This window comes from Balaenoptera musculus, chromosome 12 (assembly GCF_009873245.2).
Source record: "Balaenoptera musculus isolate JJ_BM4_2016_0621 chromosome 12, mBalMus1.pri.v3, whole genome shotgun sequence".
Taxonomy (NCBI): domain Eukaryota; kingdom Metazoa; phylum Chordata; class Mammalia; order Artiodactyla; family Balaenopteridae; genus Balaenoptera; species Balaenoptera musculus.
The window spans coordinates 50,967,106-50,978,703 of record NC_045796.1 but is presented as its reverse complement, the minus strand read 5'-3'; the positions used below and the strand labels follow the sequence as shown (position 1 = coordinate 50,978,703).

The following is an 11,598-nucleotide window of genomic DNA, read 5'->3' as shown; positions in this document are numbered from 1 at the left end:
TCATAAAGGTGAAGGAGCTGAAGCAATAAAGTTTGGGTTTAATTGCTAAAGGAAAATTCTTATACCCATAGAAGAAAACACAATGGCTGAGGAGGCCTGTGGACATGTGAAGAACACTATGGGAAGATGGTAAATTAGCAGTATTCAGCACTGGGAAGAGAAGAGTGAGTGGCACCTTAACGTTGCTGGTAAAACTTGGTAGCTACTGACAGCTCCCAGTCTCCTGAAAAAATAATGATTCACCTACGGGTATATCAGTAACTCTTCAAAGACTTTTGGGGTTTATCCTAACTTTGACAATAGGCTTCTAGCTTTTGTTTAAAACTTGTTTTATTATTAAATATATCATATAAAATATATATAAAACAGGCTTCTAGTTTTTAATTAACGTTGTTGAAATTGTAGGTATCAAAGACAACATGAATGAATCTGAAGAGCATTATGCTAAATGAAATAAGCCAGACGGAGAAAGACAAATACTGTATGGTATCATTTATATGTGGAATCTGAAAAAAAAAAGGTCAGACTCATAGAAGCAGAGAGTGGAAGAGTGGTTGGGAGGGGAGAAATAGGAGATATTGATCAAAGGGTACAAACTTTCAGGTATAAGATGAATAAATTCTGAGGATCTAATGTAGAGCATGGTAACTATAGTTAGTAATATTGTCATGATACTTGAAATTTGCTAACAGTGATTCTTAAGCATTCTTACTACACAGACACACAAAGTAACGATGTGAGGTGATGGATGCGTTAATTAACCTGATTGTGGTAAATATTTCACAATGTATACCTATATCAAAATCATCACGTGGTAAAGTTTAAATATGTATAATTTTATTTGTCAATTACACCTCAATAAAGCTGGAAAAAAAGAGCTAAATCATTCATTTTAGAGTTTAAGGAACAAAGGCTCATCGAAACTGAGATTTACCCAAGGTTAAATAATGGTTGTACTTTTCATTTTCTTAAAGAGACAATCTTGCTATTTCACGTGCTAGATTTCTTATACTCCTGCTGAAAAACTGATAATCTTATTTTTAAAATCTCATTCAAATTCAATTTAGTAATTTTCCTCTAGCATATACTTCTTGATAATGTCATATAAAAAGACTCTAGCTTTCATCTCTCTCAAATAGCCAGGCGATTTCTAACTACAGAATAATGTATAAAGCATGTTTCCTTGGATACCTGAGAAAAAGAAAAACAGCAGCCATTTAGTTACCTCAAAATCCATTTATTTTGTTGGGAAAATGATAAAGTATCTTTAGGTTCATGAAGTTTACCAACAACTCCCTATGTTAAAAGTGTAACCAATATTTCTATTTTATTTATATCCATGTTAATTTTGTTTCTTGAAGCTTTCTAACATTTACTGCATAAATGACTTCACATTTAACAGAGACTGACCTTTCTGCTGAAAATATTAAAAAGGAAAATGAACAATAGATTCATTAAGTAAAATAAATTACCTAAATATTCTAAATGGAATTCTAGATGGAATAACTTTCGTTAAAACCTCAAAGTTCAGGCAAAGAGCAATAAACTTTACAATTATATGAGAACTTAGGCTTACGGAAGAGCACTCCTTCCTGGCTGGCAGAGCTCTGAATTCATTTGAAGTCTGGCAGCCGTGGTGTATCACTCAGGAGGGAAAAGTACATCAGGGAGGGCCAGATTTTCAATCTATTTGCTTTTTATCCCTTTCAGGTAACTCTTAAGATTCCGGGTGCAGTTACCCAAGCATTCTATCCATTGACTGGGTCTATATTTTTAAGAGAGAGAAAGGTCTGTAATTTATGATCGAAGTCAATGGCTCTAAACTGAGGTTCCTTGTATTTTCTGGTCATCTTGGCACCCAGGTATGTAATGAGTTCACATCTCTCCATAAACTGCTCCATCTTCTTCTTATATTTTTTTCTTGTGTACTCAGAACCTTTGGGATTAAAGGCTGTAGAAAATTTCATAGGACTGTGAATGTTTTCTGTTAGGTTAGTGAATCACTATATTAAAGAGAAGGAGAACTTTGTGTGTGATTGAGTTGCACAGCTACGGCCAGGAAGATATCCAAATCCCAAATAAGATGTGAGGATTATTCTATTTTAGATCATAATTGTCTCTATTCACCTTCCTATATGGAATGGATTATTGAGTGCTGATTAGGTTACTCGTAGCCCCTGCTTTAAAAACTAGAAACTCAGTTTTGATATTTTTGCTAAAATATTTGCTACCAACACCACACACACCCCATGCAAGTGACCAACCCAACTCAACAATCCTATTTATCACATTATACTACAATTAATATTAAACTAGTTCTGAGTAGCATATCATTTCTAGCAAAAAAAAAAAAAAAGACATACCTTTTAGATGAAATGCTATATAGAGTAGTGCAGATCTCTGTACACTTAAGAAGGGGAATTTGGGCTTTAAGCATCCTGCTGCATTCATGGCTTTAATTAGAGCAGTTGCGATACCCTGCAGGTAGGGAACAGATTATGTGTATATTTGAGTTTGTTTTATTTTCTTGTGGCAAATAGATAAAGAGGTTATTCTTTGCCTCAAATAGCCTCCTGGGGTTGAGGATGGAGCTTACAAAGATAGTTAAATGAGCTCTTAGCCAGCAGGACAGAAACACAAAATACATTTGATTAGGAAAAATAAAAACTACAAATTGGCTTAGCGCCAGCTAGGTAATGCATACGTGGGTTTCATTACACAGTTCTATTTTTATATGTTTGGCATTTTCCATAACAAAAAGTTAAAAAAGAAAGGAGGGGACCCTGGGCTTTGAGTTGTCTTAGCCCATCTCTGCTTCCATGGCTCAGAACTGGCCAGCTTGCCTCCCACTCTCAGGACCCTGGGCCACCTGACCAGGAATTCCAGAGACCACAGTTATCACTGCAGTCCAGATTCTGGAGCCCCAAGCAGGAAAAGAAGAGAATACCCTTTTCTGGGTGAGTGTCATCTTGCCTTTTGAAATTAAACTAGATTGAAGGCTAACCATCTAGGGGAGCTGAGAAAAAGCAAAGTGACTAGGAATTTGTAAGAAAGGTATGAAATTGTGCCCTAGGCAACTGTTTTATAGAATTTTTTTTTAAAAGCCTTTAAAATAGTGGTTGGCTACTGATAAATTTGACTATATTCAGAAAGAGGTATATTTAGAGAAATAAGATGTGATTGAGTAGATAGCTTCATCCAGATTTTGAGCAAAATATGTGTTTGGTGGTTCAGTTGTGGTGACGCCTCAACTCAACTCTTTTGAGCAGGGGAAAAAAACCTCTTAGAGATTGAATTTACACATTTCAAATTAAGAAAAAGTTTTACAGACACTGAAATTCAAAATAAACAAACTACAAGTCAGATGTAAATAATTTTCTTACATCTTACTCTTTTTTCACTGTAGTGCAGGTATTTGGGAATTAGCTATGGAAACGGGGGCTTTTCCCACATTTTATTTTCATAACCACTCAAAACCAAAATAGGTTAAAAGTGGATTTGCAGCTTAAAATCAGGAAACTCTGCCTTGAATTTCACTGTTACCAAAACAAAAATTATTGTTAAAGAAGAGACTGCTGTAGTCTTCTAATATCTATGCATAGAAACTCATGTAAGTGAACCTGTTCCAGATATCCAGGCAAAGGCAGACTAGTGAGATACATCGGTTCCTTTAACAGGGGAAGTTTGTAAGGAAGCTTCTGATCCCAGTATTTCAGTGGCGACCTAAGAACACAAAATCCATTAGACGGATGCTCACAAATGTGCTGTGTGTACACAGGAAGGTGGACACACAAGAGACAGCTGAAAGATAACGTTCACTGCCTGTTTTTCTCCCGTGGAGAAAATGATACAAGTGGGAAGACTGGGGCTCCTAGAAATTCATGACGGCCAGCTTTGCCTGGGTCCCTAGCCCTGCTCAGCTCTCCTCAGTGTTCTGATTTTTCACAGCAACTATATAAAGCTTCCTTTATTGCCCTCACACTTCTAACCCTCCCAGTAACCCCTACATGGGGGCCAGGCTATCCAAGGAGAAGCATCAGAACCAAACTTCCTCAACTGCTCACCACAAGTAGAGCCACACACAGGCTCCTTTCTCCACGCTGGAGCTTACCTCCCAGCTAAGGTCAGTCTCCACCCGTTCTTTGCATCCCTGTTCCACCCTCTCTCCAGAAATCTTAAATAGCAATTTCTCTCTCTCTCCCACCTTCGGCATTTCCTTCTTTATTGGAGCCTTCCCAGGCACCTGCATTTTAACATGCTCGTACCTTTCCCATTGAAGAAAAAAGAAAATCCTTTTTTCACTCCTTCACTCCTTCAGTCCTATATCCCTTCCAGCAATTAATGTCTTTTCTCTTTTTACTGTTAAATTTCTTCAAACAGTGATCTTCACTAGAGGTCACAAACTACTGCACAAATTCTATCTGCAGATGTGATTTGATCCACATTGTGATTTTTAAAAAACGGAATCAGTCACAAAAGTTTAAAAATCAGATAAATGTAAGAAGAAATATGGTTTCCAGCTTCTTGTGAAAAACAGAAATGTGTGGCAGTAAGTAAGTAACTGCTGCCCCTTCAGCTGTGTGTATGTATATATGCACATATGTGTGTGTGTGCACTCACATGTGTATCTATCCCAGCATGATGCAGTTAACATAGATATTCAGTAAATGTTTGTGACTTAGTGAATGGTCTCACCTCAAAAATTTCTCAAGTTTTTCTCTACTCTCACAGGTATATATACGATCACGATATTCTAAAGCATAGTGAATGCTACCAGGTACTAGGGCTTCGTATCTGAAAGACAAAGGAACAAACAAAAACAACTATGTATTGTATAATTAATATGCAGTACTGTATAAATAAAGTGTCAAAATAGTTTATTTTTCTATCTTTGCCGCTCAAGGAAGAAACAGAACATTTTCCCGTTAAGCAATAGTGACCTTTTGATCAAAATGTTAAGACTGTTAATATGGACCACTTATTCCGAGTAGAGCTGTCATCCTGTACTTGCACGAGGGCAAGGACTTGCCTTTGTTTGCCATCCTGATAGGTCACTGGACAGTAGCCCTGGAGCTCGGCACACTTAGGGAACCGGCTCTTCAGCTCCGACAGTGTCAGCCTTTTGGGCATCATGTCGGGAGACGGGAGAGGATGAGGTGCTAATGGAGGCACGTATAATTCGGGGTTCTCCAAAAATCTCTATAAGAAAAGATTACAGCAACGTGACCGCTTGAGACAGGAATACTATGCCAATGAGAATCCACTGAGGCTCTCTTGCTACTGTCCCCATTTTCAGTAGCAATGTTCGTCCTTCAAACCATCTGAGAGCTGCTTTCTGCACTACTATAGCTCCTTCCCTGACTGCAAGTGCCTTATAGTAATACTTGCAAGTGATTTCATCTAAGATCTCTCCTACTTTCACTCACTAACTCACTCATCTACTTATACAAAAAACATTTGTTGAGCTCTTACTATGTCCCAGGCACTGGAGTGCATAGTCTTCCTGTCCTACAGTATAACTAACTAGGTGGGTGCCCTTTGGCAGGTGAGTTAGCTTCTCCAGCTTCAGTTATCACTCTAAAATGAAGGGAGCAGACCAGGTACATGACCTCTAATGTCATTTCCAGTTTTAAAATTCTGTGATTATCATTTAAACAAGCAGGAAGAAATAAATGTCTTTTTCATAAAGTGATAAAAAAATTCAAATTCTTCAGAGGAAAATAAAATGTTCAGAGGCACCTGATTAGTTTTCAGCTACAACCTTTTTATATCACCAAATTATGGTCATTATAATATTAGAACAAGTCTGTATTCTGTTGCATTAAATAGCAATATATGGTACACAGGAAATTAAAGTGATAGAAAAAAGTTGAAAGCACAGGAGACAGACGTCGGTCTTGTTTCATTTCTACCGACTCTGACTTCCCTTCTGCACCCTTTGAACGGAATCCCCACCCAGATGCTCAGCATCCCCTTCGCGGGCGGGCTCACCCTTGGGGCTCCCTACCTGTTAAGCTGACCCAGGTGGAGGGTCCATCACTGACCCTGAACTTCTGCTTTGTGCCAAAATATGTCTTGGGATGCAGTCTTAGAACTGGACTCTGAGTTGCCTCGTTGAATACAGGGTCACAGTTTCCAAAATTGGGGCTCCTGGTCCCCAATTCCTGGGTGTTCCCAGCTGTGCCCACCCCTTCCTGTTTGGTGAATTCTGAGACAGGTATTTTCTTTCCCTGGTAAATATTTGGAGTTAAAAACAAACTTACATTCAATTTCTCCTGAGAACTCATTTTATAATAGTGCCCTCTGAACTCTGCTGCAAATTCCAAGGAATCAGTTAAAGAGCAATCAACTAATTCATGTGATTCTGCCAGGCTGACAGGGCAGAACTGTCCAAATTCGCCCAGGCGAGAAATCAGTTCTTCAGGTGAGATACATAACTTGTCAATGCAGGCGGCTTTTCCTATTATTAACAGATTAACTGTTATTATTTTTTTTCAGAGAAAACACAATCATTTTCAAAATGAAAATAATTTCAATTATGCTAGCACTATACAAATGAGTACACATTGTAAAATTCCACAGAGGAAAAAGTAAAAATTTCTCTTCACACCTCCATCCTCTCAATCCAACATCCCTTCTGAGAGGTAATCACTGTTGAGTTTGTATCGTTTTCAGATTTTTTAATACATTTGCATATACACATGTATATATTTTTTGCATATAAGATGCTTGTGCCACTATACTGTAAACATTATTCTGCAACTTGCTTTTATCAGTTAGTATGGCCTTTGACACCTTTCCATATCAGTTTATATGATTTACCTAATTCCTTTTAATTTATGCACAGTTTTCCATTGTAAAAATGTACATTTAGTTTACTCAACCAATTATCTGTTGATAAATATTTTGGTTGTTTTTAATTCTTAGCTATTATAAACTATATATATGTTATAAACAATATATATGTATATACACACACACATATATGTGTACATGTATATATACATAGCCACTTACACACATCAATTTGCTACATATTTAAATTTTTTCTATGGGATAGATTTCAGGAAGTGAAAATAGTTTGTTGGCATGATGTTACTGACACAAACCTCTCCCTGTGCCCTGATGGCACCCAAGAGAGGGGAAGAAACATTTTCCCAAAAGTGACTAGGTTTACCCTAACAACTCTATTTAAAAAAAAAAAAGCCCAAGTTCATTCAATGGACAAGTTTAAGAGTTTTCTCCCTAGTGTTCCACTAGAATAGGGACTCCAAAACAATATGAGATGTTACAGAAAATAAAATTACTTTTTTATACATCTTAATTATAATGAGTAAATTCTGATCCCAATATATTTTGTTAGTGGTCCTTTTCACAGTGAAAAGTTTCACTTTTTTTTTTATTATGCCAAGGAAGGTCTTACACTAATACTAAAATTATGAAGCATAAATCATGGATTAGTTTGTTATGTGACAGTGTAAACATAAAAGTAACCCTTAGGATTGGAGTGATGTGTCTATAAGCCAAAGAATGCGGAGGATCGCTGGCAACACTGCAAGCTAAGAGAAAGAAATGGAATAGATACTCCCCTTGAGCCTTCAGAGTGAGGACAGCCCTGCCAATGCCTTGATTTGGGGCCTCTGGCCTCCAGAACTGTGAGAGAATACATTTCTGTTGTTTAAGTCACCCAGTGTGGGGTAATTTGCTACAGAAGCCTTGGGAAACTAAAACAGGTACATGAGACTATGATTTCTGTCCTGTTGGCATTCTTTCTTGCCTTATCTTGTTCACTTGGTATAGCAAGCTGTCATGTTGGAAAGGTCCATATGGCAAGGAACTGAAGGTGGCCCCCGGCCAAAAACAGCTGGCAAGAAACTGAGGCCCTCAGTCCAACAACCTTCAAGGAACGAAATCTTGTCAACAATATATGAATGGGTATGATAGTGGATTCTTTCCCAGTAGGGCCTTCAGGTGAGATCTCAATCCTGGCCAACACCTTGACTGTAGCCTTGTGAGAGACCCTGAAGCAGAGGACCCAGTTAAGCTGTGCCTGGATTCCTGACCCACAGAAACTGTGAGTGACTGTGTGTGTGTTGTTTTAAGCTGCTAAGTTTCGGAATAATTTGTTATGAAGCAATAGACAAACTAATCCACTATTCCATCCATTGTTTATGATATAGATGAAAAGGCTAAGAAGCCCCATCCGTCCTTTCCTAAAAAGAATATTACACTACTATAATACTACATTGGTGTAATATTATTCTAAAGTATTATAACGCACAGTACTATGGTATGATAATAGTGTTGTTAAAGTATATAGTATTATATAGTGCTATAATATTATACCATATGGTACTATATAGTTTTACACTTGTATGTTGCTCTTTAGCTCAAATGTGCTGACCTCACCAATCCTGACAGGTTTAGTGACAGGGTAATTTAGACTCAAATCACTTTAAATCCTAAAAGACACTCAAGTATCTCTTTCTCTGATTCTTGGGATAGTCTTGATGACATCTGGCAATGTCTATATATCCTTTTCTGGAATGTGGCAGAATGAGGAGGAATCTCTTTAGTTTTCTAGCCCTGACCTTGCTCCATCTCATTAGTGAGAATGAACTGGCCCCCTGACGGTTATTTGAATAACATACAAAGCAAGTGGAGAATATATAAAAAAATCAAAACTAAATTCAAACAATCAGGTATAGATTATCAGGTAGATGCTGAAGCAGGAAAGCAAGAGGGCAGCTTCAATTAGATTAAACTATTCAAGGCAGAGGCAAGTATATCTGGAATAATGTAGTAGATACTGTGGTGCCCCATCCGGATCCCTCTCTTCAGGGCTGATGCACCCATCCCCCAGCTGCTGGAAATATCTGTGCTAATGGATCACAGCCGCACTGGGAATTGCCCCTCTGTTACAGGTTATACACCCTCCCGGAGTGACCTTTGGTCAATGACAAGCCAATGGGAGGATATAAAGCCTGGCCTCTCCCCTCAGTTTGGGAAATTTTGAAGGTCCATCCTAGCTCCAGTGCTTCCCTATAGCATCCAGGGAGGCTTCTGTTTCCACCATACTGCAGGTTAGTTTCTCCCTCTGCTCAGTTCTACTAGCCTAACTTCCCCACAGGTGTATCTCCTAATTAGAGTTGACATTAAAATACAGGATGCCCACTTAAGTTTGAATTTCAGATAAACAATGAACAGTTTTTACTATAAATATGTCCCATACAACATTTGGGAAATAATTAGACTAAAAAATTATTTGTCATTTATCTGAAATTTAAATTTAACTGGGCGTCCTGTAGTTTTATTGGCTTAATCTGGCAACTCGACTCCTGAGGGTACTTCCTGCACACAACCTTTCACCATGAGTCTGTTTTCAGGCAACCCAATCTGAGGCAGGAAAGGTGAAGTAGGGTAACAGAAAGATGAATGAGGCATAAGTTTTGCTTTCAAAGCCTGCTGTGGAATGTTTTACTAGTGTGATGCTATCCAAAACTTATTGGGAGTAGGTTTCTAAAACTCAATTCTCTCTTCCCTTGCACTCTTATCTTCATCCCTTGTAATCCTCAGGTGAAAACAAATTCCCAGTCTGCAGACAAACAGGAACCAGAGATGCTGGTGATGCCCAAATAATGAAGCAAATCAAGATTCAATGATGCCATCATTCTCAGACTCCTCACTGCATTTTTCCTCGTACAAGATTCTCTGTGTCCCGTTGCTCCCTCATACCTCCTTATACCTTCTCCGTATTTGCCAAAGTTAAACAAAGTCATTAAACAGATGTCTGTGAAACCCCTCCAGACAAATTCTTTGGCATCATCACTCTTTTTAGAGATATGAGATATAGATAACTTTCCTTCTATTTTGTGTATTTTTGGAGAAAAATCAAGAAACTTCTAGGAATATATAATCAAACATTTTCTTTCATGCATTCCAAATACAGATTAAAAACATTCTATGTTAAAATTAATTTTTTAATAGAATCAACATTTAAATACTACTATAATTTCATAGTAAACAGTAAAAATAACTAATTCTAGATTCCTAAACAAAATTTCGCCAAGTGTCGCTCCACAGACCCCTGCCCTCATATAACTACCATGCTTGAAACTAGCTTCTTACATGGCTTTCCAAACACCATAAACTCTTCTAGTGAGAGACCACGTATTTCTTTTAGGTGATAGGTTCACATGGACATTGAATAAATGATAGCTGCCCCATACATTCTCTAGTTGGCTTGCGAGCTATGTTAATTTATAATCCTCCCTGCCATTGAACTTAGAGCTAGTTAGTGCCTAGAGACTTAGCTGGAGAGCTAAGCTGATAGCTTGAGTAGAGGCAGTCATTTATTAGAACGAATATACATGCCCACATAATTGGAAAATACTATGTATTTAAAATACTGATTAAGGTCATGGGAACAAATGTTCAAATTGAATGAATTATGGTAACATGAGTTAGGCATGCATAGACTTCAAATTCACATCTTATTGTGTTTTCAGAGTTACACATTTTCTTACCTGCTTTTATTCTTCCCAGGTATATCTGCATGTGTTTATTCACCATTTTAACCTTCTTAATGACTTCATTCCATACCCACCATTTGCTGTGAAAGCCATCAATCACATACCAGTTCTGATGTTGTTGTTGATAATATTGCCTAATCTCATCAATATTTTTGCGGTACTTTGAGTTCTTGACAGCTATAATCTGTGAGCTGTTATGCAATGGATAAGGCAAACTAGTAGAGAAACAGAAGGAATGGAAAAAGCTGTTAAAAACCTGCTTTTTCTGGTTGATTAAAGTTTATTCCTTTATCATTGTTTTCATCACACACATTACCTTGGTTCCTTTTCTTTTTCCAGGAGCAATCTTTTGAAAATCTCTTTGGAAGGCACATCCAACTCAAAGATGACCATGGGGATGACTGACCTAGCTTCCAAGAGACTCACTTGATATTTAGATACAGGGTATCCATCAATGACAACACTAATAAGGAGAAACATGAAAATAAAAATTCCAGATGTCTTTTCCCTCAGACCTTCCTTTCTGTCTTCCAGAAGCAGTCTATCTTTAGGATTAGCCCCGTACTGTTCCTATGTAACTTGATTTATCTTGTCACCTTGCCCTCTTTGTCTATTTTTTTTGGCTGCGTGGCTTGAGGGATCTCAGTTCCCCGACCGGGGATTGAACCCGGGCCCCAGCAGTGAAAGCCCGGAATCCTAACCACTAGGCCATCAGGGAACTCCCTTTATCTCTATATTTTTAACCTCAGTCAGCCCAAGAGCCAGAAGGAGGGCTGCAAACATACAGACACAGTTCTGATTCATACACTTAGCATCATAGAGCTAGGTTTTAGCGGACTTTGAGAGATAATACACATAATACCTTGAACATTGTATTACTTAATTGGTGCTACTATTCTAGCATGAAACAGTGGAAAGAGTATAGGCTTCAGAGGCACACAGACTTAGATTTGAAACCTGGTCTGACCTCTCTGAGCCTCAGTTTTCAGTAAAAATAGTAAAATAATGATATTTAACCCTTAGAGTTATCTTAAAGATTATAGATCAAGTATGTAAAGCAATTAGT

At 37.9% G+C, this 11,598-nt stretch overlaps 1 protein-coding gene across 1 annotated transcript in view; it reads right to left on the bottom strand.

The window, feature by feature from the left end:
* Positions 1-815: 815 nt before the first annotated feature.
* Positions 816-11,598, bottom strand: part of AK9 (adenylate kinase 9) — a 117,850-nt gene continuing 107,067 nt past the window's right edge. The window contains exons 33-40 of the mRNA XM_036871935.1: positions 10,849-10,995; positions 10,527-10,747; positions 6,264-6,460; positions 5,030-5,199; positions 4,696-4,794; positions 3,621-3,723; positions 2,364-2,478; positions 816-1,951 (exon numbers count right to left, since the gene is read on the bottom strand). Coding sequence (XP_036727830.1) covers positions 1,749-1,951; positions 2,364-2,478; positions 3,621-3,723; positions 4,696-4,794; positions 5,030-5,199; positions 6,264-6,460; positions 10,527-10,747; positions 10,849-10,995 — 1,255 coding nt within the window. The 3' untranslated portion in view covers positions 816-1,748. The remainder of the gene's footprint in view (positions 1,952-2,363; positions 2,479-3,620; positions 3,724-4,695; positions 4,795-5,029; positions 5,200-6,263; positions 6,461-10,526; positions 10,748-10,848; positions 10,996-11,598) is intronic.